General features: G+C 40.7%; 2 protein-coding genes and 1 pseudogene across 3 annotated transcripts; 2 read left to right on the forward strand and 1 right to left on the reverse strand.

The window, feature by feature from the left end:
• The first annotated feature begins 4,793 nt into the window (after positions 1-4,793).
• LOC117855700 (glutamate--cysteine ligase A, chloroplastic) lies at positions 4,794-13,221 on the forward strand. Of its 2 annotated transcripts, none has more exons than XM_034738079.2 (15): positions 4,794-5,129; positions 9,046-9,226; positions 9,484-9,591; positions 9,681-9,773; positions 10,383-10,466; positions 10,572-10,640; positions 10,809-10,879; positions 10,971-11,039; positions 11,148-11,241; positions 11,330-11,419; positions 11,511-11,591; positions 12,163-12,255; positions 12,519-12,599; positions 12,683-12,752; positions 12,851-13,221. In XM_034738079.2, exons 1-15 carry the CDS (start codon positions 4,903-4,905, stop codon positions 12,937-12,939), a joined length of 1,500 nt encoding a protein of 499 aa, XP_034593970.1. In that variant the 5' UTR covers positions 4,794-4,902; the 3' UTR covers positions 12,940-13,221. The 2 variants fall into 2 exon arrangements, with proteins under 2 accessions (XP_034593970.1, XP_034593971.1); XM_034738080.2 differs by having other exon boundaries at positions 9,076-9,226.
• A 2,214-nt stretch (positions 13,222-15,435) lies between these two features.
• LOC117854646 (glutamate--cysteine ligase A, chloroplastic-like) lies at positions 15,436-19,943 on the forward strand (annotated as a pseudogene).
• Positions 19,944-21,932: 1,989 nt separating this feature from the next.
• Positions 21,933-25,833, reverse strand: LOC117855687 (protein DETOXIFICATION 27). The gene is made up of 8 exons (XM_034738067.2): positions 25,466-25,833; positions 24,833-25,374; positions 23,963-24,049; positions 23,373-23,429; positions 22,858-23,096; positions 22,645-22,763; positions 22,386-22,472; positions 21,933-22,226 (listed from the first exon to the last, which is right to left on the reverse strand). Exons 1-8 carry the CDS (start codon positions 25,769-25,771, stop codon positions 22,179-22,181), a joined length of 1,485 nt encoding a protein of 494 aa, XP_034593958.1. The 5' UTR covers positions 25,772-25,833; the 3' UTR covers positions 21,933-22,178.
• Positions 25,834-27,337: the final 1,504 nt, after the last annotated feature.

Here is a 27,337-nt window from a genome sequence, read left to right on the forward strand (position 1 = left end):
GCGACAGAGAAATGGATACAGGACTAGCGGTGTAAAAACAGGCAGCAGAGGGGAGTACTACGGTCAGGCTCAGCCCGTCGGAGAGCTACCGGCCCACCCCAACCCCGGAGAGGACGCGGGCAGGCTGGACGCGAGGCTGCATCTGGAGGTTGAAGATGACCTGACATATGGGTCCCACGCGTCAGTGTCAAGAGAGAGGGAAAGGAACAGATAACGTGAGCAAGTTGAGGGCATCATGGTCATTTACCATGCTCGATCCACGCTGGCTTGATGACCTGGCGCGCCACGTATGCAAGAATGATAATTTTATTGCTTCGTTCTAGATGGCAAATATGTAGGTGCTATTTTTAGGATGGTTTTTGAAAAAATGACATCCGTAAAGATGGTAAATAGTTAATATCCGTGAAGGCAGGCAGGCGCCGATTTTTCCCGTGCGCAAAGACAGCACGTGGGCCAGCGCTGCAACAGCCACACGTCGAGGAGATAGGCAGGAGCAGCATCGAGCGTCCTGAGAGCAACTTCAAAAGCTCCTTAAAATTGCCCCAAAACCTTATTTAGGGGAAAGAAAAAAAAACTTACCTCCAACTCCTCAATCTTTCCCGTAAAAATACGCGGACGTAAAAAACACCTCCGTCGTCCCGCATATATGCGTGAGTCTGGTCCTTCCCCAATCGCCCCCGAACTGCTCGTCCTCGGAATTTTCTGTAGCTCACGGCTACGGGCGGCCATGGGAACCGCAATTCCCGGCGGTCTGGTCGCCAGAGCTCGTCGAAGGTGGTCAGTGGCGGAGCTGGGGAGGTCTAGGAGACGCGGGCACAAGGGATGGGACAAAGATGGCCGGAGCGCGGTGGATTCGGCCAGCGCAGGAGCTCAGCTCGGTGGCAACAGTGGCGAACAGAAAAACTTGAATCCCCAGCCAGTGAGTGGATGACGAGCGACAGGATGGGTCGAGGAAGAAGCTGGGGAGGTGCCGAAGCGTCGGATGTGGGCGGTTTGAGGAAGGCGGCTGGTGGAAGGCGAATCAAGTTGGTGACAGTGTGCGCTCGTTCTTGCTCAAACGGAAAGGAAAATGGAGGAGGAGGAGAGCAGGGAGGTCGGGGGCACTGGTTACAGGAGCCGGGACGCATGAACGTGGATGGGAGCACGTCCAGGTACGAGCTTCGGCAGCGCTGGGTCGATCTGCTCATCGACTGAGCGACGAGGGCGATCGTCGGACATCGCCGGCCGCATGGCGGTGTTGCTCTGAAGCAGGGTGATGGGTGGAACTGAACTCAGTTCAGTGTTTTGGCTACGAAACTCACCATTTCAACTCGAATTTTCTCTAGATTCTACACTCAACGTTGCAATCAGCCAAAGTAAAAATATTGCTCTGAAGCGGGGTGATGGGTGGAACTGAACTCAGTTCAGTGTTTTGGCTACGAAACTTACCATTTCAACTCGAATTTTCTCTAGATTCTACACTCAACGTTGCAATCAGCCAAAGTAAAAAATGTAGCTGAATCATAGGGCTACAGGATTGGTTGGTAAACGGTCTTGCAGCTTGGAGATGGCCGCGACAGAGGGGTCCACGTGTTGACATGACCAGTTTTAAAGTATTGAGAAGTTTATTATTGGGGATATACTGTGGGATGATATGATTTTGGAGGAATAAATTTTTAGTAGAGCTTCCAATAGATAGTTTTAGGGGATGATTTTTAGTAAACTCTTAGAATTGCTCTGAGGGCTCCAAATCGTAGAGCGATATAGATACTAATAATGTGTTGGCCTATTTCTTGTCGCGCTATTTTTTTGTTGTTGTTGTCGTCTTGTTGACCCGCTCGAAACAAGGTGCAATAGCTTCCAGCGTCGTCCCTCCGTGCATGACTTTGCCTTATATTTTTCTTCAAAGATTTATAGAATTCGTGTCAATTTTTATATTGAAAATTCAATTAAAGTATGACATATTTTCTTTGGATATAGTATTATAACTATTAAATGGAGGAAAAATTATTTCTATAGCACTCAAAGATCGTCACTTCCGAAAAATATCATTGAAACATTGCTGTTACGTAAAATAGCATCTAAGAATTTATCTATTCCAAAAAATACCACTCTATTACAGATGGCAACACTATATTTGAACTTTACTCGAATTGTTTAAGCAGACTCCTCGACTTCCACTTTGGTCTACGTGCCACCCACCTTGGATCCAAGAAGTTTCTCCCGCCTCACCGCGGAAGTCTAAACCCGCACCCCAAGATCACATGCCTCGAGACAGCGAGGACTTGTTCCCGTGCTTTCGTTCCCTTGGACCTTTTCCTCCCTGATGGCCTAGGAATCCGGCCTGGAGACGCCCGGCCGGAGAGGGCCTGGAGACCACCGTGAGCTAACTCTCGGAGCCTACCGGGAAAGGGCTGCTGTTGGGGAATCAACCATGGGTCACGGGCCCAAGGGACCGTGCGATCCGGGAGAACTCCGAATGTACCGGGAGCCCTCCGGACATAGACAGATGGGGCTCTCTCCCTCTCTCCCTTCTCTCCCTCTCCACTTGGAAGTCCTAGATAGTAGGCAAGGGCGTATATCCGGGGAAGGTACGCGCAGGATGCTGGAGGACTCCCGAGAGGGCCGAAGGTCCCCCATCCTGGAAACGATTGGCGAGATGGACAGGACCCACCATTAGCTTCTGCAAGACCCATAGGTTCGGTTGGGCCAGGTGTGCGTCAGCTCTAAGGACGGGTTTGTTGAATCAACCCTACCTCCAGTACGGAAAGTCCCCGTACAAGGCCGCCATAATCGCCCTGAGTATGGAAACCATCCGTACCACGGAGAGCGAAGGTACAAGACCAGAGTGCCCCTGGGCACCATGGATGGAAGGGGCCGTACCAAAGGTAGAAGAGTCTTCTCCCCGAACAGGTTCGGTTTCCCAAGATTATAAATGGGCGAGCCCTAGGCTCAAATAAGACATAATATTCTAGCCACTCAAGTCATAGAAACTCTTTGGATAAGTGCGGTGTTCTAGAGCCACCCTCTGCTATTTCGACATTTTGTAAACCACCGACAAGAGCCTAAAAAGTCCCGCAACGTCTCCAAAGCTTCTTGTCTTAGTGTTCACTATTTAGGCTTAAGGCCCAAATAAAACAGACCCAACAAAAGAACCAACCAACGTTAGCAAAAAACAAGCACAACATTTTTTTATGAAATTAGTAGTGGAGGCCCCTAACTGTTCTTTTTTATATACAAGAAAAAGATGTGACCCTCGAAAGACCCTAGCAAAATGGAAGATTAAAAAGTACTCAGCCCTGATCTAACAAAACCTTTACTGATGGTTTAGCCTTAAGCAAAACCAGATATAGCTCTTCCTTAAACGAAGCTCTTCACCTTCCGGAGGAAAGTGGACCATTATCAAAGAAAAGACTGTTTCTATGACACCGATGCATCAGAAGATCACCATGACTAATTTCCTGAAGGCAGTAGTGCTTCCAAAAGCTCTTCCAGCAGACATGATCATGCCTAAGAAAGGCAAGGAGAGATCCACGTTATGTCCAAGAACCTCCATAGTCCCATAGAGTACACAGCTATAGTCATCGAGGTGCTTAGTTTTCTAGCGAAAGAAGTTGCAGGTGTTGAGCCAGCCGGCAGGGGCGCCAGAGCTAGCCCACGGAGCTACCGCTGCCAACTCATCGATGAACCATTAATAATATTTATAAAAAATCATTAATAATAATTTTCTAAAAATCTATATATCTAAAAAGTCAAAACAACGTACATTTTAAGACGGAGGGAGTACCAACTTTGCAAAATATTATGGCATCCAGTACCAACAAAGAGGCTTAGCTCTGCCATGAACTTATATTCCCTCCATCCTAAATTACTATTCATTTTAGCTTTTCCAGATACACAGCGTTTGCACCTAGATAGTAAATACTATATTTAGATGTATAGTAAAAGTTATGCAACTAGAAAATCTAAAATGAACAGAAATACTTGCTACGACAAAGTAATTGCCACGTGCACATCCATTTAAACAGAGATGAGCAAATGTTGGTACCAATGCAAATCAACAAGCACAACATTTGTCCGTGTATACAGCGTAATTATAAGCATGCAACATATACCCAACCTTTAAATGCTGCACGGCGTATTTTTAAACCGCCGTCGTCTATCTGCTCGCGCACGGCACATCGACCGCCCATGTTGTCTATCTACAGCCGCCAGCTTTTATTATGCCGCCACGTCTTTGTGGAAGTGTGGACCCGTGCCACGTCTTCGCGAGAGGTGTCGGGAGGGGCATGGCTGCATGGGACTGCCGAGTGCCATGGCGCATGGACTCGAGTCCCGAGGGCTAGTCCGGTCTACAGATCTCTCTGGATCACTTGCCACGAGCATGAAAATTGCACTAGCCAGTCTATATAGAAATAGAAGAGTCCAGCAAGATGAGTAGAAATCGGCATCTCCATTCCGAGCTAGTACTAATCATGATTGGCGAGTATCTCAGAGATCATTTGTATTTTGTAATCGTAGTTCCAAACAAGCTAAGACGAGTGTAGTTTAACTTTAGATTAAGTCAAAACGGTTTGATTAGGTTTGTGAAAACAGTATCGATATTCTTGGTAGCAACTTTTATTATTGAATATAAGTGTTATTAGGTTTACTATGAAATATAATTTTATACTGTATCAATTTTCAGTAACGACCGTGATACTTTTAAATATCTTTAAGTTTAATCAAATTTGCATTGTCTAATTTAAGATAAAGCTAGAATGATATCGTTTTTTTAAGGGAGGAAGTATATATTGACCCACCGGCTACGGTAAGCTCCTAACTGCAGCGGCTGCACTATCTCCACACGGTCCTGACCGGCGTGCAAGCAGCGTCCTGCTCTTGTTTGCCCTGCTCTGCTCTGCTCTGCTCTGCTGCGCTCTCATGGCGCCCACGCCTGCCCGCACCTTGGTTCCACCGCCACCGGTGCTGCCGTCGGCGAGGCCTTTTGCCCTCGTCCCCAAGAACAGTGGCCGGCGCCGCTTCGTCGCTGTGGCTGCTGCCAGCCCTCTGATGGAGGAGGCTGCGCGGGCCACTGAAACGGAGCCGCTCACCAAGGAGGACCTCGTCGCGTACCTCGCCTCTGGCTGCAAGCCACGCAGCGACTGGAGGTGATGATCTGCTCGCAACTAGTTAGGCACGTAGCCAGCAATCTCTCTAAGCTGTTTCCTAACCGTCGTTTCAGCACTAGTTTCTTTTTCCAGATACTACTCCCTCCATCCCAAATTACTCCCTCCATCCCAAATTACTATGCATTCTGTTTTTTCTTGTTTATCTGATTTTTCTATCTGATTTTTCTAGTTACATGACTTTGGCTATGCTTTTTTACTACGTATCTAAACTTGCTATCTAAAAGTTATAAATTTAGAAAAAGGTAAAACGAATAGTTATCTGTTTTTTCTTATTTTTGTTTTTCTGATTTTTCTAGTTACATGATTTTTGCTACTACGTATCTAAACTTGCTATCTAAAAAGTTATAAATTTAGAAAAAGTTGTTTTTTCTTGTTTATCTGATTTTTCTAGTTACATGACTTTAACTACGCTTTTTTACTACGTATCTAAACTTGCTATCTAAAAAGTTATAAATTTAGAAAAAGGCAAAACGAATAGTTATCTATTTTTTCTTGTTTTTGTTTTTCTGATTTTTCTAGTTACATGATTTTCTACGTATCTAAACTTGCTATCTAAAAAGTTATAAATTTATAAAAAGGCAAAACGAATAGTTATCTGTTTTTTCTTGTTTTTGTTTTTCTGATTTTTCTAGGTACATGATTTTTGCTACGTATCTAAAAAAGCATTGCTACGTATCTAAACTTGCTATGTCTATGCTACGTATCTAAATATGCTTTTTTACTACGTATCTAAACGTATCTAAATATGCTTTTTTACTATGTATCTAAACTTGCTATGTCTAGGTGTATGAGTAAAAGTTATAAAGTCTTAGGTGTATAGTAAAAGTTATAAATTTAGAAAAAGTCAAAATGAATATTGCTATGTCTAGGTATAGGTGTATAGTAAAAGTTATAAATTAGAAAAAAGCAAAATGAATAGTTATTTAGGATGGGGGAGTACTAGCTACTTCCTCTGCTCCGCATTTGTTTTGCTCCGCATTTTGGCTGGTCTACATTCATACTTTTTACTATACAATATGGTAGCAAACATTACGTATCTAAAAATCTCAAAACAACCTGCAATTCAAAATGATGGAGTACTTTTTTTCTATTACATGTATTTTAAGAGATTTGTAAGGAATTAGCGGTTCCTCTCCAAGGGTGGTTTATGGTAAACAGGTCAGTTTAGTACCTTCCTACCCCACAAAATGGATCAGGGCGGAGGAAGCCGCTGACCTTGATTTTTTTTAATTTTAATTTTTTTTTAAAAAATAACCCCCAATAAATATTTCCATCTCGTGATCGAATAACGTTATCACGCCACGTGTACTGGCATGACAAGTCTACCGTACTTGCGGGGGATGCCATACTAGCAGGGGGGACTCCTCCTGTCACACCAATGCATGTGGGGCGAAACGTGATTATGTTGCGCCATTTGCATAGCGTGGCAAGAGGCGTGCTTGTCCAGTTTAATTTACCCACTTTTGATCATCTAAATAAAATAATATTTGAATTTTAATAGTTTCAGCATGCACGACATGTACAACATATACAAGGTCAAGTGTTATATATTTTGAAAATTTTAATTTCAAAGTAAGCTACATATTATCTCTATATGTATTATCTCTATATCCCATTTAGGGTTCCAGTTAAATGGTTACCTACTTGAGAGCATATCAATAAAATAAGCCTTTAAACTTTGAATGTCGTGAAACTTGGCATGCACATTGTATTAAGGTGTAAAGGTCCCATTTTACTGGCACGTAGAAGGCAAGTGCTATTTTTGAAATGCATAATTTCAAAGTACCCTTCTATTCCTCTTAGAACGGCTTCTAAGTATTAAATAAATTCATTTCGACCTTTTGTATCCTTCGGCTCTTTAGAGGAATAGAGTTTTAAAATATTTAGGGTTCATTAACTAGGTTCATTAACTAATTAAACTGAAGAAAACAAAAGGTCGAAGTGAATTTATTTAACACTCAGAAGCTCTTCTAAGAAGAATAAAGGGATAATATATATATATAGCTTACTTTGAAATTACGTATTTGAAAATATGTAGCACTTGGCTTTCTACGTGTTAGTAAAATGAGACCTTTACACCTTATACAATGTGCATGCCAAGTTTCATAACAATTAAAGTTTTAAGTACTATTTTATCGAGATGTTCCCAATTTAACCCTAGGTGGGGTGTGAGGATAATGCATAGCCTACTTTAAAATTGAAATTTTCAAAACATGTAGCACTTGGCCTCGTATATGTTGCTAAAATGAAATGTTCACACCTTATATGTCGTGCCTGCCGAGTTTCCCTAACAATTAAAGTTCAAATACTACTTTATTTAGATGGTCCAGCCTCTCGTCACGATATGCAAAGTGGCTCGACCAAATCACGTTGTCGTGCCACATGTATTGACGTGATAAGAAAAGTTCATGTTAACCCCATGGCAAGCTTGTCACGTCACTTATCTTGTCGTGCCACGCGGGCTAGCTGGCGTAACCAACCCAAAGAGTCACGAGATGGAAATATTTGCTCAGAGGTTATTTTTAATTTTTTTTTGAAAAAGGTTAAAAAAAATTCGCCAACCTCAAGGCTGAAAAGAGAACGGTGCGGCAAGAGGACGGCGCTCGCGACTCGTCCGCCTAGCCAAATTAACTCCGCCACGAGCTCATTCAACGATCCCTGGATTCGCGAGATGCGAGTTCAGATTAGGCCATCTCCACCCCAGCCAAATTAATAACGTGCCGCAAGCTCATCCGCCGATGCCTGGATTCGTGGTCGAATAGGGATGGAGCAGCGTGCAATGGTGACGGACTGACGGTGACGGAGTTGTGGTGGCGGCAAGAAGGAGGGACTGCCGGGAGCCACCGTGACAAGCAATATAAGCAATATATAGTTAGGTCTCGGCGGTACCGGTGAGGAGGATGCGGCGGCGGGAGTAAGAGAGATGGCCGGCCAGGGAGTAAGAGAGATGGCCGGCCGGGGGACGATTATATATGATTATATATTATTATTATTTCTGTGCGTGACCATTTGGGCTCATACGAGAGAAAGAAATATAAAAATACCATTATACCCTTTGACTCATTTTTAAAAAAATACTTCCTGACCCACAAATTATGACGATTATATATGATTATATATTATTATTACTTCTGTGCGTGACCATTTGGGCTCATACGAGAGAAAGAAATATAAAAATACCATTGTACCCTTTGACTCATTTTTTAAAAAATACTTCCTGACCCACAAATTATAGGTACCGGTCCACAACTTAGGTTCCTTATAACTGGTTCCTTTTATTTTTTAACCATTAGATCTGGACACATTGGACGGTTCCTAAAATTCTCAAACACCGTAAAATTATTATGCGTATATACGTATATACTATTAAATATGGAAACCTATGTTATCATTGCTTCCTCTATATATTTATGACATACCATACGTATATATCTTAATTATTATTTTCTATACAACAGTCTAAGAAATAGATAATTTAAAATTATATAGTAGTGTAAAATTTAAGGTATATTTTTAATGAAGATAATTTGAATTCAAATTTAGGGTTACCTAAATACATATTCCATGTACAGTTTGTGCTTCCGTGACATTGTCGAAAGCGATGCAATCCTACAACACGTTTCTTAGTTTCTGTTATGCAATTGTGAAGTGCAATAAAATTAGTATATTAGAAGAAAATCAAAACAAATATGACTTATATGGTGTATATGTTTGAGTCTTAATTTCCAAATCGTACTCCCTCCTTTTATAAATATTTTGTAAATATACAATGTTTAGGACAAGCTAACTATTTTGCTTGTCCTAAACATAATTAGTAATTACATGTCTAAGCAGAGAGAGTAGTATAAGATTATAAGCAGTTTGCCTTGTCTCACAAATGTTCTCTCATTCATAGCCTCCATCCATCCATCCATCCATCTCACAGAATCGGCACAGAGCATGAGAAGTTTGGATTCCAAGTCGAAACACTTCGTCCTATCAACTACATGCAGATTCGTGACTTGCTCAATGGAATTGCAGACAGATTTGGCGGGCGCAGAGTAATGGAAGGAAATAACATCGTTGGTCTTAAGCAGGTAGGAGTCGCTAGCATCAACTTGCTTGTTAATTACATTAGCTTAAAGCTTCTCAACAAGGTATGTCGTATATTAATTAGATGATCTATGAGCCAGGTAAGTATGCATTTATCTCATTCCCGGCAGTTAGAGAGCATTAAACCTAATCGACCACACATCATTACTTGTTTCAGCAGCATGTCCTTTTCTCATTAATTTACTACTCTTAAGTTCAAGCCATTCTATGCACGGCATGGGTGTTTCGTTTCCATATACAGGGAGCGCAAAATGTATCACTGGAGCCTGGTGGCCAGATTGAACTTAGCGGTGCTCCTCTGGAAACACTTCACCAAACTTACTCCGAGGTCAATTCACATCTTTGTCAGGTAATTAACTAGCCTGTTACTACTCACTAGTTCACTTATGACATGTAGCTAGCAAGGCTTCAACATCATTTGTGTTTTTGTTATTGCAGGTGAAAGCAGTTGGGGAGGAAATGGGGATACGATTTTTAGGACTTGGTTTTCAACCCAAGTGGGCTCTTAGTGATATCCCTATAATGCCAAAGGTGTGTATATGTCGTTGCATGAATTTATTAAAAAAATAAAGAGAGAACGTACTTAAGAAATTAATCATTACCAGGAGGGTGATTTTCCAGTGTAGATTTTTAGAGTTCTGGGGAGAAATCGCCCCTGGTCCGATACATTATGCATTGCAGCAAGACCAACATTACAGGGACCACTGCTAGCATTCAGGCTGCGAATACAAATGTAGCACAATTAGGCCTCGCACACAGACACAGGTTCCTGTTTTGATCGACGACTCAATACAACAACATTTCTTACATTTCAACAAAACACACAAGCAATTCACCAAATATAAGTGTACTACTGTACCAATAGGCAACACAAGGGGGGCATCGAAAAAAGTATGTCGGATTTGATAAGTCCCCTATGTAGTGTTTTGTGTAGACACATATATAGGGAATGCCCAAGATATAGTTAGCGATGGAGAAAAATCGGAAAAGGGCCCTGCGTTTCAAACCACATTGATGCATCTGCGAATGGGGAACATCCTTCCCATATCATTTTGTCATATGTTTCCAACACTCAGGGAAATCCACCTTCCTATATTAGTGCTTGTTTTAAAGCTGACCTTGTAGTTTAATGATGTGCAGGCAAAGTTTGAAATAGCGCGAAACTACATGCCCAAAGTTGGCTGTTTCGGTCTTGATATGATGTTCCGAACATGCACTGTACAGGTCTAATCTCTTGTTCATTACATTGAGTTCATTTTTGTGATTCTAAAAAAAAGATATATATTCTGACTCATAGCTTTATTATTTAACTTATCTTACCACATATAGGTAAATCTGGACTACGGTTCGGAACAAGATATGATCATAAAACTCCGAGCTGCCATGGCATTGCAACCTGTGGGTACATTGTACTAATTGTGTTTCCTGATATACTCCCTCCATTTCACATATGCACATACCAAGTAGAAACCATATTGAAACTATTGTGAATAGAGGGAGTATTTTTTTTACATACCACCATCCTTTCCCACTAATCATATTATGATTTCCGATATATTCATACAGATTGCAACCGCCATATTTGCTAATTCTCCCTTCAAAGAGGGGAAGCTAAGTGGGTTTCTTAGCTTGAGAAGGTATGTCTTTTTCTCTAGTCCTAGAATTGATAACAATTTTATTTTTAATTAATGACCCCCTATATATGGTCGTCCACCATCATGCATGCAGCTATACATACACAGATACAGACGATGACCGTACGGGGATGCTTCCTTTTGTCTTTAACAGTTCATTCGGGTCAGCATCCATCACACATTCCTCTATACATTAAAAAGATTTAAAATTTTTAATTTTCATAATAACTGAAGGTGGCCTTGACAAGTATACATGGTCAAATTTGTCTAGATTTGAGCGTTATGTGGACTACGTATTAGATGTTCCAATGTACTTTGTCTACCGGAATAACAGGCCCGTTGATTGCACTGGAATGTCTTTCCGGGTTGGTTAACTATTTGTCTATTGTGTCTTCTATGTTTTTTAGTTTTGCAGATATTTCATGTGACTTTTACGAGTTTGTGTGCTCTTAGGATTTTATGGCAGGAAAACTTCCTCAACTTCCAGGGGAGCGTCCAACTTTGAAAGATTGGGAGATTCATCTCGGGTCAATTTATCCCGAGGTTCACATTTGCACTAGTGTACATGTATACTCTTTACGACTTTTCTCTTTCCAAGTAATATATGACGGTTCTGTGGGATTGGTTTTTGTAGGTTAGGTTGAAAAGGTTCATTGAGATGAGAGGTGCTGATGGTGGTCCATTATGTACATTGTGTGCTCTGCCAGCTTTCTGGGTACGCAAATGAATTAAGTCTTGTAATTGTTTCTATGTTAAGAATTAATGAATCAAAATTATATGCAGAACCTCATATTTGGTAGTGCTAGCTCCTTGTTAGAATATTAGTAGTGAAAGACCAGAAGACAAAAAGGAGTAGCAACAGACCATGTTTCTTTTATGCATTGACAGTCATGCAATATTGTTCCAATTAATCTTGCTTCCCCCTGAATAACTGTACGTACATATATATAGCAACTATCAACAGTAGAGAGTACTATAGAATGGGAATGCCTTGGCATGTACTCCCTCGGTCAAAAAACACAAGTCATTCTATGATTTAAAATTTGTCCCAAAAAATAAGTCATTTTACCTTATTTGCTATGTGCATGTGCATGAGGCAATCAATTAGTACCAAATATGGCAAATAAATATGGGCAAGGTCATTTTACTTCCGTATTAATTTGTCCTAAACTTACTCTAATGACTTGTTTTTTTGGATGGAGGGACTAGTTTATAATTGATCACTACTGCTATTTCTATTTGAAAATGTGATCTATTGCATATGTGATTATCTGTTTTTCCTACAGGTTGGGCTATTGTACGATGAGGAATCGCTACGATGTATCACTGACATGATTGCTGATTGGACAAACGAAGAGAGGGATATGTTACGGATAAAGGTCTCTTATTGTAGTATTGTACAAATTTTTAATGATATTTCTCACATGTGGTTATTGATGACTGAACGAATTTAGTACACGTTCTCTTCCAGAACCTATATAGTCTTTTGTTTTGGTTGGATCGAGTTTATTGTGTAGCTAGCATAACTGTGGACGAAGCCAATATTATATTTGATTATGTGTGTGATGGGACATGGTGTATGGCCGTTGCATTACATCCTTATTTGTTGCTGATTATACCTTTTCTTTATTTGAACATACAGGTTCCGATAACTGGTCTAAAGACACAATTTCGGGGTGGATATGTGAGAGATTTGGCTGAGAATATTGTGAAGTTGGCTAAGGTGGCAAAGTACTTATATAACATGTAGGATTAGGCAAGATGTATGTATCTGGCAACTCAATAACTCCAGTTATAAAAATGCAGGATGGGTTGCAAAGGAGAGGGCACATGGAAGTTGGTTTCTTGAATGAAGTTGATGAGATTGTTGGGACAGGTAGTTAAATTTACTTGTCATACATATCTCAGAAAAGATATAATTATTCTATGTGCGCCTGAGTTGAATTTTCTTTCTTTCTTTTTTTGGGTATCAAGGAGTGACACAAGCAGAGAAGCTTGCAAATTTGTACATGGCAAAGTGGCAGCACAATGTTGATCCAGTTTTTCGTGAGTTCATCTATTGATCTGCTGAGGGCTGTGGCATTATAGGGTCAACAGGGATCCGTGGTTTTCCAGAAATGGTGTAGTTCCTTTTGGTCTGATTTACTTTTAATTTAGAACATGGATCTTGCATACTATAATGTATATTATTACTGCATGGTTTTTCACTCGTGGGATCTCAGGAAGTAATAACTATATATATATATATGGACACTGAAGTACCTTTGATGGTAAATGTACCAATAATGTTTTCATGTAAATTTTGATAAATTTGTGTATTAATAATAGTAGAAGTTAAAAGTGTATCCAATGGAGATCGTAGCTCATGATCTATCATTTCTCGATGGCATCGGCACTGGGAGAAGAGAGAGAACCAGGGGCTAGCTATGTGGGTATTGATGTAGTTTTATGATGCACTGACTAGAACTTATTATAGATAGAAAATGATTTAAATTAGGGGGAGATGTCATATGCCTCTCGTGACCTCATCCTTCATGTTCGGTAGCGTAATGCCTTTCAAGGTAGACAAGAAAATTAACTGCATCAAGAACATGTGACACTGCGGGAGAAAACGCCTTCAATGCTGGGTCCAAACTCACTTTTAGTACCGGTATTGCTAAATCAGTACTAATGGATTTTTAAGTACCGGTTCAAAATAAATTTTTTTTTCTTATTTTTTTTTCTATTTCTTTACTCTATATTGGTATTTCGTATTTATTTTACGTATACTAGTTCTAATACGTAATATATATAAAGTTGTATTTCATCTATAATATTACATTTGGGATAATATTATAAGTTGATATATTATGCATACACATATATAAATAATATTACATTGCATCAACTCTCCAAGTTCAACATTTTGGATCAACTGTTCTGAACTTGAGTCCTGATGGTGATGCAGATTCCATCCATCATTATGGAACTCTCTTGCTGGATTTACTACCTCGTTCAGAAGAAATCCACTGAGTTATTCTTGCATTGCCCTGATTTTTTTCGTCTCGAGGAGTTCTTCCTTCATATGCATAATCTATGTTATTAGTAAACTATGTTATTAGTAAAGGTTATTATATTAAATCAATGAATCTGCACAATTAGAATTAATTTATTGTTAAGAAATTTGTATACATATTCTGAATTCGTGGTCGGTTACACACTTGGGACGTACAAAGCCATGGATGAACTCACGTACGTAGTATCCGCATAAATTATTTCCCGAATTCTGTCTCAAACACTATATATACGAAAAAATAAGTTATGAAGTATTTGTTGTGTTCAAGGAAGTTACACGAGATATCCAAATTCAATACATACCGGGAATTCAAAGTGGATATGAAGTTGCTCCTTGAATTCAAAAAATATTATACATTTTATAACAATAATCGAATACGAAATTAATGACTAATATTTATACATTTAGTAACAAAACCATAAATGACTAAAAAAGAATGAAACACTTATACATTTTGTTACAATAAATGACTACAACAATATTTACGTTGTAACAATAAAACTTATACATTTTGTAACAATAATTGACTACGGAACTAATAACTAATATTTATACATTTTTAACAATAATTGACTGCAAAGAAGATCAAATTACAATTAATAGGCATTTAAAAATTTCTAGCACTATTTATATATTTTCTACCACTATTCCACTAACTTCTACCACTATTTATATATAGATAAAATTTACAATAAATGACTAAAAAAATTAGTAGGCATCATCAAATTTGTAATATTTTATGCACATTTCTATAATTTATTGGACAATTTGGTGAATTTTATAATAGTAAATGACAACAAAAATATTTACAACATCACCAACATTTTTCACTTATTTCTAGAAATTTCTAACAATTAACAATATTTTCTAATAACATGGAATAATCAATGTTGTACAATTTACAATTAATAGCTTTTCCAAATTTTTGTTATAATTTCTAGCTAATTTCTAATAATTTTTCTACAATTTGCACCTAATTTCATATACTGCAGAAATAAAAAAAATGAGTGCCAGCCACGGGCTTATGTGAGCAGCCGGACGTAATTGTGAGGTATAGGTTGGATGCAGTCAAACGAAATTGAATTATCTAACCTTCAATGTAAATTTCAACAGGTTTTATATAATCTTGAAAACATTGTGGATCCAGTTTCATCTTGATTATTCCTTCCTTTTATCTCTTCATAGTTATCTTACCACATCATCACGGATGATGATGTTTCATTGTATCAAATCTTTATGAAATTTGTTAAGAATGGCCTAGCCACCGTCTCTGCGGGGTAAATTAAATACCAGGCGACCCACGCACGGACAACGGCATCCAGCAACGGGCGAACGGCGTCCACGAAGCCCCCGGAGCCCGGAGGCCCGGAGACACGAAGCAAGAACGTCGACCCACCGCGCGCGCGCCACGCTTGTCTTTATATGCTTATCAAGTTTTGCATGCGCTTCACCACCCCACCAGCACACTGCCACCCACGAAACGTGCAAAAGCAAAGCAGAGACCATGTCGTCGGTGGCGGCTGCCAGATGGGCCTTGGCCTCGCCGCCAGTGCCGGCGAGGCCCTCCCTCGGGCGCCGCCGCCGCCGGTTCGCCGTGGCCGCAGCCCCGCCCGTCGAGGAGGCCGTTCGGGCCACCGACACGGTGCCGCTCGCCAAGTGGGACCTCGTCGCCCACCTCGCTTCCGGCTGCAAGCCACGGCACGACTGGAGGTGATCTAATTGACGTCACAAATACAGCACCTGCCTCGACGACCAGTTTCGGTCTTCCTTTATTTCAAGTACCATATGTACCGATGAACCATGAAATTCATATCATATTCATTCAAAAATATCATGAAACTCATAGATGCACTAAGAAAATTGCAATCATTATTGGAAGCTCCAACCAAAAGCTGAAAACATACGCTAAACTCAAGCACAGTTACAGTTGTAAAACCAAAAAGAAATAGACAATCGATCTGAAGTAGATCGACCAATGACCGATCCATTATGACAGCTAATAAAATGGGCTAACCAATTATATATACTCCACTGCTGCAAAACTAAGATGGCAGACTGGCTGCCACAAGAATGTACGCCCAGTCGCCCATAATGAAAATGCAACAATGTTACCAGAAATAATATTTACACTTATAATATATATTTCTTTGATATATATTAATGAAATATGCTAACGCACATCAATATGATTGTGTAGAAAGGTTATGTACTTATGTGCAAACACGTTAACGACGTTTCTGACCTACTACAGCTATTTACTCACCGATGTCACTGAAGTAAACACCACATATGGAGCACTTCTACAGCTTCAGAGGTGCTGAGTGCAGTTGACCAATGATACATCTTTCAAGTTAAAATTTAAACCATACCAGTATATATACCACTAAAATTTGTGTAGCGTCTCATGTGTTTCTATGGTTCTCTCTTTTTTTTTACCAAAAACTATCATTGCATTTTAAAGGAAATCCACAGACAAAATTGGTACATATGCCAAACAAAAACATCAGTTAGGATATGGATAGCAAAGTCGTCGCTAATAAGCAGTTTATTGTAGCTGCACTTCGCGCAATATAATTTACTTTCCTCCAACGCAAGCAAATATTACTGCTAATAAAGGAAACACCACGGTTTCCAGATACACAACAGCTCATAAAAAAATTAATCTTTTCTTAGATGGAATGCTTGTAATTCCAAGAAACAAAGGCCAGAGAAAAATCGCCGCCCATAGTACGAGCATGAGTTCAGCCAAAACATTACCACGCTGGGAGTTCAGTGATATATTACTGCCGGGTGTTGAATTCTAGTGAATCACGTGCTTAAATATAGCTTTCTTATTAATATTCATGTAAGGCATATTGTTGCATTCTACAATAGATATTATTTTATTTACCAAATTTCTCCACCACACAGAATTGGTACAGAGCACGAGAAGTTTGGTTTCCAAGTTCAAACACTGCGTCCTATCAACTACGACCAGATTACTCAATTGTTCAATGGGATTGCAGACAGATTTGGCTGGGACAGAGCAATGGAAGGAAATAATGTCATTGGTCTTAAGCAGGTAATTGACTTCACTTGTTAATAGACATGCATAAATCTTGTCAATAATCATGCGATGTGTAGACTAAGCGAGGAAACCAAGTAACGATGCACTCATCTCTTCCATTAGAGCTGAGCTTTTGGGTTGAATAAACCATTCATTGTCATGCCCAAATGAATAGATGCCTGCCAAAACTGAGTTTACTTATTTGTTCAATATGTATAATGTTGTGGTGTTTGATTTAACTTCAAGTCATTGCTGTACCGAGATCAATTCACATCTTTATCAGGTAACTTGTTACTACTTTTTACATACCACATATAGGCTCCAAGCTATTGACAGAGTTACATACCACAGGTCCATCATATTTTATCTGATCTTGTTTCTATATATTCACATGCTACACGCATGCCGAATTATGTTTCATTGTCAACAAAGTTGCTCTCTTAACTTTTTTTCATGCTCTGGCAAATTTACATTTGTTTTATATAAAAAAAGGATGCATTTTTTTTATTTTTATAGTAACTCTACTGTGCTCAATTTTCCAAAGCAAAAAATAGGAACAAGCATATTTTCTTCTTGCAGGTTAAAGCAGTGGGGAAGGAAATGGGGATAGGATTTTTAGGACTTGGCTTTCAACCAAAAAATGGCATGCCTATGATGCCAAAGGTATGGCTATGTGCTTTGATTTTGGATTATAGAGAAGTTGATTAAAGGTTCATGCTTGGTAGCTGACTTTTGAGTATCCTCATGTGTAGGCAAGGTTCGAAATAGCACAAAATTACTTGCCCAAGGTTGGTTCTTTTGGTCTTGATGTCATGTTCCGAACATGTTCTGTACAGGTTTAATCTCTCCTTTTTACACCCTTGAGCCCATCTATATGCATGATACCCAAAAAGATAGGCTCCATGATTCATAGTTAACTTATTTAATCTAGCAAAATTTTCTTTTGCACATTAGGTTAATCTTGACTTCAGTTGAGAGCAAGATATGATAATGAAACTCCGAGCTAGCCTTGCCTTGCAACCTGTGGGTATTACTTTGCACTAGTTGTCATTTTTGTTATACATTTCTAACATTTCCCTCTCTGATCCGTTTCATAACATTGATGAACATACAGATTGCAACAGCCATATTTCCTAATTCTCCGTTCAAAGAAGGAAAACTGAATGGCTTTCATAGCTTCAGAAGGTATTGATTTAATTTCTTCAGTGTGAGATATTATTCCGGTCGTGAAGTTGGTCAATCAGTTCCTGCTAACCACCTTTGTGAGGTTCCCCACCATCTGCATATGCAGCCACCTATATACGGACATGGACAACCACGACCGAGCAGGGATGCTTCCTTTTTGTATTTGACAAAACATTCGGGTCAGCTTACATGCACTTGTTTTTTTCTTTTCCTAGGACAAAATTCCTGATTAGTTGAAGGCAGCAATAGTGATGAGTATGCATATTCATTTTGTTCTTGCAGTTTTGAGCGATATGTTGAGTATGCGCTAGATGTTCCGATGTACTTTGTGTATGGGAATAAGAAGCACATTGACTGTACTGGAATGTCCTTCAGGGTTTGGTTCTTGATTTGTTGTGTGCCATTTCCTGGTTCCTTTTATGGGAGATTTATTTTGTTACTGTGACCTATATACATTTGTGCACACATATATGTTTTCAGGATTTTATGGACGGAAAGCTCCCACATGTTCCTTGGGAGCGTCCAACTTTGAACGATTGGGAGAATCATCTGGGGACAATCTACTCTGAGGTTGACACTTGTGTAGTGAAGATACATGTTCTTCAAGATTCTTCTTGTCAAGTAATTCGATGGCCTTGTGGGTTTATTTTTATAGGTCAGGCTGAAAAGGTACCTTGAGATGAGAGGAGCTGATGGCGGTCCATTTACTGCATTGTGTGGTCTGCCAGCATTTTGGGTACACAAAAATAAATTAGTTGTATTAATATGTTGTATTTTTAAAATGGAATAGGCACTTTTTTCTGCCTTGTAGATTCCCACATCCCTTGATCTCGTTCTGCTTCATCTTCCTTTTTGTAAATACTAATTACTAACTATAAAGATACTAATAATGTTATGAGATAGTACAATATGGGAAGTATGTTACGTACTTATTATTACTTCATGTTCGTTCTAAACATGCAATTTATTTGCGTATGATTGATCTTATCCAACAAGTTGGAATCTTATATGATGAGGAGTCACTACAAAATATCAGACATGATCGCCGATTGGACAAATAATGAAAGAAATATATTAAGGAGAGAGGTACCATGATTTGAATTTTATAGCTCATTTTGGTGTTTGATGGCTGCATGCAAATGTCTCTGATCTCTAGGATTGGTGTTTGGTTTTACTTTTGTTTCGAATTCTATTTAATTAACATGATTTAGGACAACTTCTAATTTATACTAACATGATTGAGTATTTATGAACCATAATAATACATAATAAATATATATGCAATAGTTGCACCGCATGAGTTCAACAAGTTGACTTATGGTACATTTGGTTTTGTCCAGGTTCCAGTGAGTGGTTTGAAGACACCATTTCAAGGTGGTTATGTCAGAGATTTAGCTGAATATGTAGTCAAGTTGGCTAAGGTGACTGCAATGTTACTATTAACATTTTGAATTTCAGGCACAGGTTGCAGATGTTCAGGTATAAGATTTAATCAGCAAATGAACTGAGTGATCTTATTTTTTTTGCAATGTATTAGGAGGGGCTGCAAAGGAGAGGGCACAATGAAGTTGATTTCTTGAATGAAGTTGATGAGGTCGCTAGGATAGGTAATTCTCGTCTTGCTAAATTTAGTTGAAAAAAAGGAATTTTGTGTGCACCTATGCTGACTTTTGTTCTTTTGTGTTCAGGAGTGACACCTGCTGAGAGGCTTACAAATCTGTACAAGACAAAGTGGCAACACAATTAATGTTGATATGGTTTTCTATGAACTCGCGTATTGATGGTAGCATTATATAATATGGAGTAAGGTCAGGATTCCTTTTACGAAGAGAAGATATGTGTCTCCTTACTTGTCACTTAAAATATCAATAATGTATTTCGGTTCACATACGATTGACTATTACTATTTCTAATAAAATACTACCAAAATTAATAAGATACTATTTACTATGAAATTGAAGTTCTATTTGAGATGTTGAATCTATCAACCACATCTTTATGTATTAGTAACAATAAGTTGTAATCCTTCATGTGTTAATTTTTAACCAAACCGTGCCACTCAGTTTGCCAAAACATGAAAGCTTAAGAAACACACCCCATAAGAAACCATCTACAAATCTGTCACCAGTGAGCTTGATTTTGAGCCTCACAGTCAGACTACCATCCTCCTCGGTCAAACGGCGAGCTTCTAATTCGAACTTAGTGCCTCTGACTAAATTAGCTTTGCTCACAATTAGACCATGACTAGTGTCGGCCAGTCTTGCCAAAACTGCAAATGCCTCTGACTAAACCACAAATCCCTCACGGTTGGACCACTACATTTCACGGTCAAGCTGCAAGCCTTGAGCACAACCAAATTGATTCTAAGTCACAGCACCTCACTGGCCTGGTTACTGCTAACATTGTCGATCGAACCAACAACACTTGATAGTAACTATTTCTTTTGTTGACCAACACTTCTGCACCTGAAAATCATCTATTACTCCTATAATGACTTCTGTATTCCCTAATTATTCATTCTATCGCATTACAAGTATCATGATCATTCACGGCCTAGGTCATGTTGATGGCATGTGATCTTGTGTGCCGTATATCTACAGTGAAAGCGTCATGCTTGGTGCGGGAAGGATCTTCCACCTCCACATGGCTCGGTGATGCCCTTCATCAACCTCCTTGTCAGTAAGCATCATGCAGAGCGTTTGTGGTCTTGGGTGTAGGTTGCCGATTCCTCTCTCCCCTACTTGCCGTTACTGCCTCGCCTTCGTCCTCTCTCCTTGCATTGGTTGCCTTGATCATTAATTTTCGCCAGCCTCTCCGCCTCTGTGGTTTCCTTCCCCTGGAGGGCACCGAAGATGGAATGTTGTGGCAACTTGTGAAGCCAGTCTGTTGGATTGATGCGGCTGACCATGGCTAACCATTGATGTTGTGTTCACCCCGCACCCCCCCCCCTCCAACTTTCATTGGTTTGACATTGATGATTGGTTTCTGTTCATGGATTGGATGTATTTGAAAACTAGGTTGCTTAGAGGTGGTACCTCTCGCTGATATGTAGCATGCCTAGCCATGGGTTTGGTGTAACCCAAGTGACCTTCTCGGCTCTATGTTGTATGGATGGTTAATCTTCTGTTGTGAAAATAAAAATGCTCATGTGGGTTACCTTAACCACCGTTGACTCTTTTATAAGAACACATTGAGTTAAGACATTGTTTCATGATTTACCGATGATCTCTTATATTTGTTGACAAACTTTAAATGATGGTCACTTATATCCCAAGGCAGAGGGAGTAATTGATAACTGCAGTTTTCATAGTGTCAGTCGGGACGAAAAGGAGAGAACAAGGAAGTTGAATTTTTTTTTTCTTATGAGGTAAAGAGGTCATATCATTAGCAGAGGTCCATAAATTTATTTGTGTGACAATTTTTGCTAGAAAATCCTTTGTGCACATGAGTTGACTTTTCTTTTCCCTTTCAAGGAGTGACACAAGCTGAGAAACTTGTACATTTTTCCAATATACAAAGTGGCAGAAATCGATGAAGAAAAAAAAATGAAAACTCCATCACCGTACTTGTGAGCTGTGACATCCTATTCAAACCGTTTCTGTAGTAGTACCAGTCAATGGATTAGTGGCACAGCATTAATCTATATATAGGTGCACATCAGCCGTGCCGGTGGAGATCGATCTCCGATCCCGTAACTGGCACGATGCGGAACCATGGAAGCAGCGAATCGATCAGTAGTAGCTACTCTTTACCACGTGAGAGAATAAATATACTGCAAATAATTGTGGACAATTTGTATTGAGCCTCGTGTGGTGTTTATATACAAAGCTTTTACGATGGCTTTGAATCTCAAGCAATCATAAAAATAGAAATGGAAGTTAATACTGTGATACCATAACAACAAGATTCTTTCCATATGTGCAATCTAACAGAATTAAGTTGAAACTTGCTGTAATAACCAACACTGAGAAGGAAGAAAAAGAGGGACTTGTAAAAACATCTGCCAGATTCTACAATCACTGCACTTGCGATAACCTTGACATGCGCGTGCTCGCGATCATGGCCTGCCAATGAAACCACAAACCCCAATGAGCACGAACATTCGGACAAAAAGCAAAAGAAAACATCTGATTATTTACTTGTTACATGCACTCATTTGCCTGAAATGCAAAAAAATAATGCTCGCATGATGACTGAAAATGCTGTCTGTCCGCATTGCTCACCTCCTTTTCCCAGTCGCAGCGAGCGGTTATGATGGCCAGGATGAGTGTCTGGATCGCGGTTCCGCCGATCATGCCTCCCCAGATTCCCTGCAGAGAGGTTTCACACAGAGAAGTTATGCTATGCATGGGTTGAGGCCGGCTATGGAGCTGGCATGGCATCCATCAAGGTTTTTTTTGCAGAAGTAGTTCTCTGCACAGTTCAGAGTTTCAGACTTCAGAGAGCAGAGATATGAATTATTGTTCAATTCAGCCCCCGTACCACCACGCCAAGGTTGAAGTGCCATTTGAGAAGGATGCCCATGGGTAGGCCCACGAGGTAGTAGCAGCCGATGTTGACGTAGGCCACCTTGGATTGCCACCCGGACCCAACGGCCACTCCTGAGTTTCTCAATATATAATGCCATGGTTCTAATCAGTTCCAGCACATGACGACACATGACAGGGCTGCCCAAAGGTCATTCACAGGACTCACCAGACAGCACGGGCTGCACGCTGTTGAGGAGGATGGTGAAAGCCAGGAGGACGTAGAGCTTGTCGACGGCACCCAGCACGGCGGCGCTGGTGGTGAAGAGGAGCGCGATCTCGCCGTGGAGGCGCATGACCAGCGCGCAGAAGAAGAGCCCGATCAACAGGGAGGTCGTCGACGACACGATCGCTGCAAACCTCGCGCCATCACCTCTGCCGGCGCCGAGCTCGTTGGCCACACGCACTCTGGAAGACACAACACCAAGATTAGTCAGTAGATCTCAGAGACACAACTACTGTGCATGACTGCAAAGCTGGAAAGTTTTTTTACTCTACATGAGTGCATCTCAAAGACTATCAGCAAGCTGGAGCCCAGTTTTTTCTAATATTTTTCTATTTGTATATTGTAGTTGACCATACAAGCTGAATCGCTGCAGGCAATAGCAGATCATAATCTTTTCTTTTTTGCGAGTAGCAGATCATAATCTATGTATAACTGAAAATGTACAAGGTTCCGATTACCCAGTTCCCGTGAAGAAAGCCAATGGAATCATCAGCTCGCATCCGTTAATCAACAGGCTGCATATATAGAATATAAAATTAGTACATTGGGTATCAAAATAATGTAGCCAAATGTGATCCTTGTTTCCTCTAGAAAACAAATATATCCGGAGTAGTTTTTAGTTTATATCTGAGTGTAATATTAGAAAGCAAAATCAGTAAGATCTTAATACACTTATTATTAGAGACTCTTCTTTATGACCTCCATGTTAATCCTTATGAAATGAGCTAGGAAAACAAAAGAGAAATATTAGAAATTTCCCAAAATAAAAATAAAGTAAAACATCTCCCAACCATTCTGTACTCATTTTATTATTATAGCCCTTGAATCTACAAACCTTCTATTGAAATTACCTCCTATTTAATCCTTTGAAATTATCCACTTATTCTATTATGAAAAATAGCCCAGACAAACCTCCTAAATATAAACTGAAATTACCTACTTATGTAACAATAATAATAATATAAAGTAATCTAGAGAAAAACATAATCTAGAGACCAGTCCAAATGAGACCTTATATATTTTTTAGTGGACATAGTCACATACTTACCAGATGGTGAGTGCATCCACTGCAATAGCCGCGTCCTTGAGGTTTCCGGTCAGCACTATAAGTATTCTGTAGTACCAATGCTCCAAGCTGCACGCACGCATAAACAAGTTTGGCGCGTCATTTGAACAATCAATTTCATCGCACGCTTGCTTGTACGAGATATATCTATTCTTCGTATGAAGAAATAATGTAAAAATATTAAAAATTGATGCAAGAAAAATGAAGCTTTATTCACCGTCTTTTAAAAAATAATATATAACAATGAGTATGTTTCAGTGAGGTGATTGATTTTTGTGTTATATATCCATCGATCACCATTCCCAGCTGTTGGATTTTGAACCAATGGCTCAAATCCGTTGCCCCTCCCTCCTTATTCCTTTATTTTCTTCTTCCACCATCCGTTCTCTCCACGTCTAACTCTTCGACACCACACTTGATGCCTGAGCTCCCCCGCTAGTCCTGCCTCCACCGACGCTAACCCACTAGGGCTATATGCCCCTACCTCATCCATAGCCGGGGATTCCCCGTTGCCCGTCTCCGACAGTGTTCTCACTATCTCCTCTCCCCCACCATCTCTCCTCACTCCACCGCGCGAGCCGAAGAGCCCCCTAGTGTTCCCCAAGCCACAGGTAATTCACAACCCAAAATTTCCTAACCCCAAATTCTCATCCACATCATTCAATTTCTAGTAGACTACCTGCGATTGATGCATAAGCAATATCTCAATAAGATGGGTATAAAACTCTAGAACTCTATATTAATAATCTCACAAGTACGACCATGCAAGGTCAATTTTACTATCAAAAGGTAGCACATTGCAATTGCAGTAATAAAACATAAGGTGCCCAAAATAAACGGATGCACACCTACCACAGCATCACACCGGAGGCAGAGGATAGCTTGAGAAACTCCCATAAGCCGGAGAACGCCTCGACGGAGAAGCCGTGCCACGTCTCCGGGCAGCCTCCGCACGAAACGTACGCGAAGAGCATCAGCGCCGTCGCCCACCACGACATGCTGAGCGCGAGCGCAATGCCGGCGAGCCCGAACCGAAACCAAGAGAAGAAGAGCCAGGTGACGGAGACGTGGAAGCAGAGCGCGGCGGCGGAGGTGATGGCGACGACGGAGTTCTTCAGCTGGCACTGCAGGAACTGCTGCAGCGGGAAGAGGAAGGCCATGGAGAAGTGCAGCGGTATGAACCAGAGGGATACCTGCCCCGCCATGGCCGACACCTCCGGCGGCTGCCCCGTGAGCCGCAGCAGGTCCCCCGCGAACAGGTACATGGGCAGCAGCAGCACGGCGCACACGGACAGCACGATCCATGACCGCTGCATGTACACCCCCATCATGTGGTACTTCCTCGCGCCGAACGCCTGCCCGCACAGCGTCTCCAGCGCGCTCGCCATGCCGAGCTGGATGTGCATATGCCATGTCGCGCGTCAACAGCGACGACGAGCGGCGCGCCGCCGGTGCGGTGCCAAAACTGAAGGAGCGTAACCGTACCATGATGCCGTAGTTGAAGCCGACCAGGACGGTGCAGGCGAAGGAGACGGACGCGAGCTCGAGGTCGCCGAGGTGGCCGGCGAAGGCCTGCATGATCACGTTCATGCTGTAGTTGGTGATGCGGGTGAAGATGGCCGGCCCGACGATCACCCATAGCTGCTTCGACTCCTCGTACACCCTTCTCCCGAGGCTGCCGCCAGGCGCCGGCGCCGACGACGCCGACGCCGCCTGCCGTTTTTCCTTCTTCCCTGCCTGGCCGTGCAGCAGCGACGCCCTACAATCCTCCACTTCTCCTCCGTGATCCATTGCTTTCTAGTTGCCAGATCATCCGAGGCGTCCCTCTATTTATGGTGTGTACGCATAGTACGATTGGTGGGGAAATGGTGCGCTGCACATCGCGCGTATGTAGCTGTTTTTTAACAGTTGGTCTACTCTCGCAGTGCACATGGTGTGTGTGGACGCATCTATAAAATCCTGCGGAACATAACACGTGCATTGTAAACAAACTTGCCGGTCTGATAATTGCGTGTTGCGCGCAAGGTGCGTGCGTGCATAACAATTCTTGTCCGTATCTCGAAAGCAACTCGAAAGAGTCCGTATCTCCGAGCCTCCAAGCCTAGGGGTGCTAGTAGAAAAGAATAAATCCGAAAACATAAAAATTTGACCATCGTTTTGGTAACCTTAATCATCACTAACAATAATAGTCACTTTCCTCTAAAAACCAATAATAGCCGTTATAATCAATTTGCTTATAAGTAACCTTATAAAATTACATATAAATTATGCATCGCTACCATTATAAAAATAACCCTATAAATTTAAATCTACATTGCCCAGATGTGCCATTATAAAGGATGCGTGCACGAGGGATAAACATATATTCCCATATATAGTAGCAATCATGGAAAACATTATATTAACGAATCACATATTATTGACACTAATAATAATGCATCTTATTGCAAATAATAATTATAACATATCTGGATTATCATATAATTGTGAGCACTTTATTTTTATAGAAATGAATACACTACTACACTAGTAATCTCGTTGATAAAGGAAATTCAACAAGCAGGTGGCTAAAACGCCTATTTAAATAGGCCATTTTCATAAATAAAAATAGAATCTATGACCTAGAATCCAAATTTAAAAATGCAAAAGGAGATTTGAGCAAAGAGGTACTATGAGCACTACAATTTAAGTTTAAATGCATATATAAATCTTATCAAGTGTAATTTATTGATTGTGCAAGCTAATCAACAATCCATTTCAACAAGAAAAAATGAGAAGACTAAACAATGTTGGTATTGCTAATAGTAAAGAACATTGTATAGAAAAATTGGACTTAATTTCATGACTTCAATTTATAGAGCGAGTAAGATTTTTCCCCTAACTTTTAGTTTGATCCAACTTTTTATCATTGACATGTGGGTCCAACTTCAATTTCTAGCATGGAAAGGTGGGCTCTTGGTCCAGTGACTCATCTAGCCCTTTTCCTGCCCACACGCTTCCCCTCATGCTTTTCTACTCCGAGCAGGAGTCCTCCATGTTGACCCCCGATTCGTTTCCTCCTCAAATACGGCGCAACCCTCCTTTGAAACAGGATTGAATCAAGCCCCAAAGCAAGGAGATGGAGGAGCAGATTGGATGAGACAAGAAGAGATTTGGGCGGCAGGTTTTCAGCAACAAGTGGTGGTCCCGAGACGAGGACGCCACATAATGGCAAGAAGCCTCCAAAAAGAGGTGGCTGCATCACATCTTTAGATGTTGTGGACACCGGCATGGCCAACGAGACCCGCCACCTTGCCGGCACCACTACTCCCTCTTCACTACAACTAGAGAAAGCAATGGAATCTTCATTGCTAGACA

This window comes from Setaria viridis, chromosome 5, assembly GCF_005286985.2.
Source record: "Setaria viridis chromosome 5, Setaria_viridis_v4.0, whole genome shotgun sequence".
In the NCBI taxonomy this organism is placed as follows: domain Eukaryota; kingdom Viridiplantae; phylum Streptophyta; class Magnoliopsida; order Poales; family Poaceae; genus Setaria; species Setaria viridis.

Bases quoted from the DNA above. Each gene is read 5' to 3' on its own strand.
- LOC117855700 (XM_034738079.2), top strand. From the start codon at position 4,903: ATGGCGCCCACGCCTGCCCGCACCTTGGTTCCACCGCCACCGGTGCTG. The intron at 5,130-9,045 runs GTGATGATCTGC...TCTCATTCATAG, and splicing joins AAGCCACGCAGCGACTGGAG to CCTCCATCCATCCATCCATC. The intron at 12,600-12,682 runs GTGGCAAAGTAC...ATAAAAATGCAG, and splicing joins ATATTGTGAAGTTGGCTAAG to GATGGGTTGCAAAGGAGAGG.
- LOC117855687 (XM_034738067.2), bottom strand. From the start codon at position 25,771: ATGGATCACGGAGGAGAAGTGGAGGATTGTAGGGCGTCGCTGCTGCAC. The intron at 24,050-24,832 runs GTAGGTGTGCAT...GCGTGCGTGCAG, and splicing joins GCCTCCGGTGTGATGCTGTG to CTTGGAGCATTGGTACTACA. The intron at 23,430-23,962 runs GTAAGTATGTGA...CTATATATGCAG, and splicing joins GTGGATGCACTCACCATCTG to CCTGTTGATTAACGGATGCG.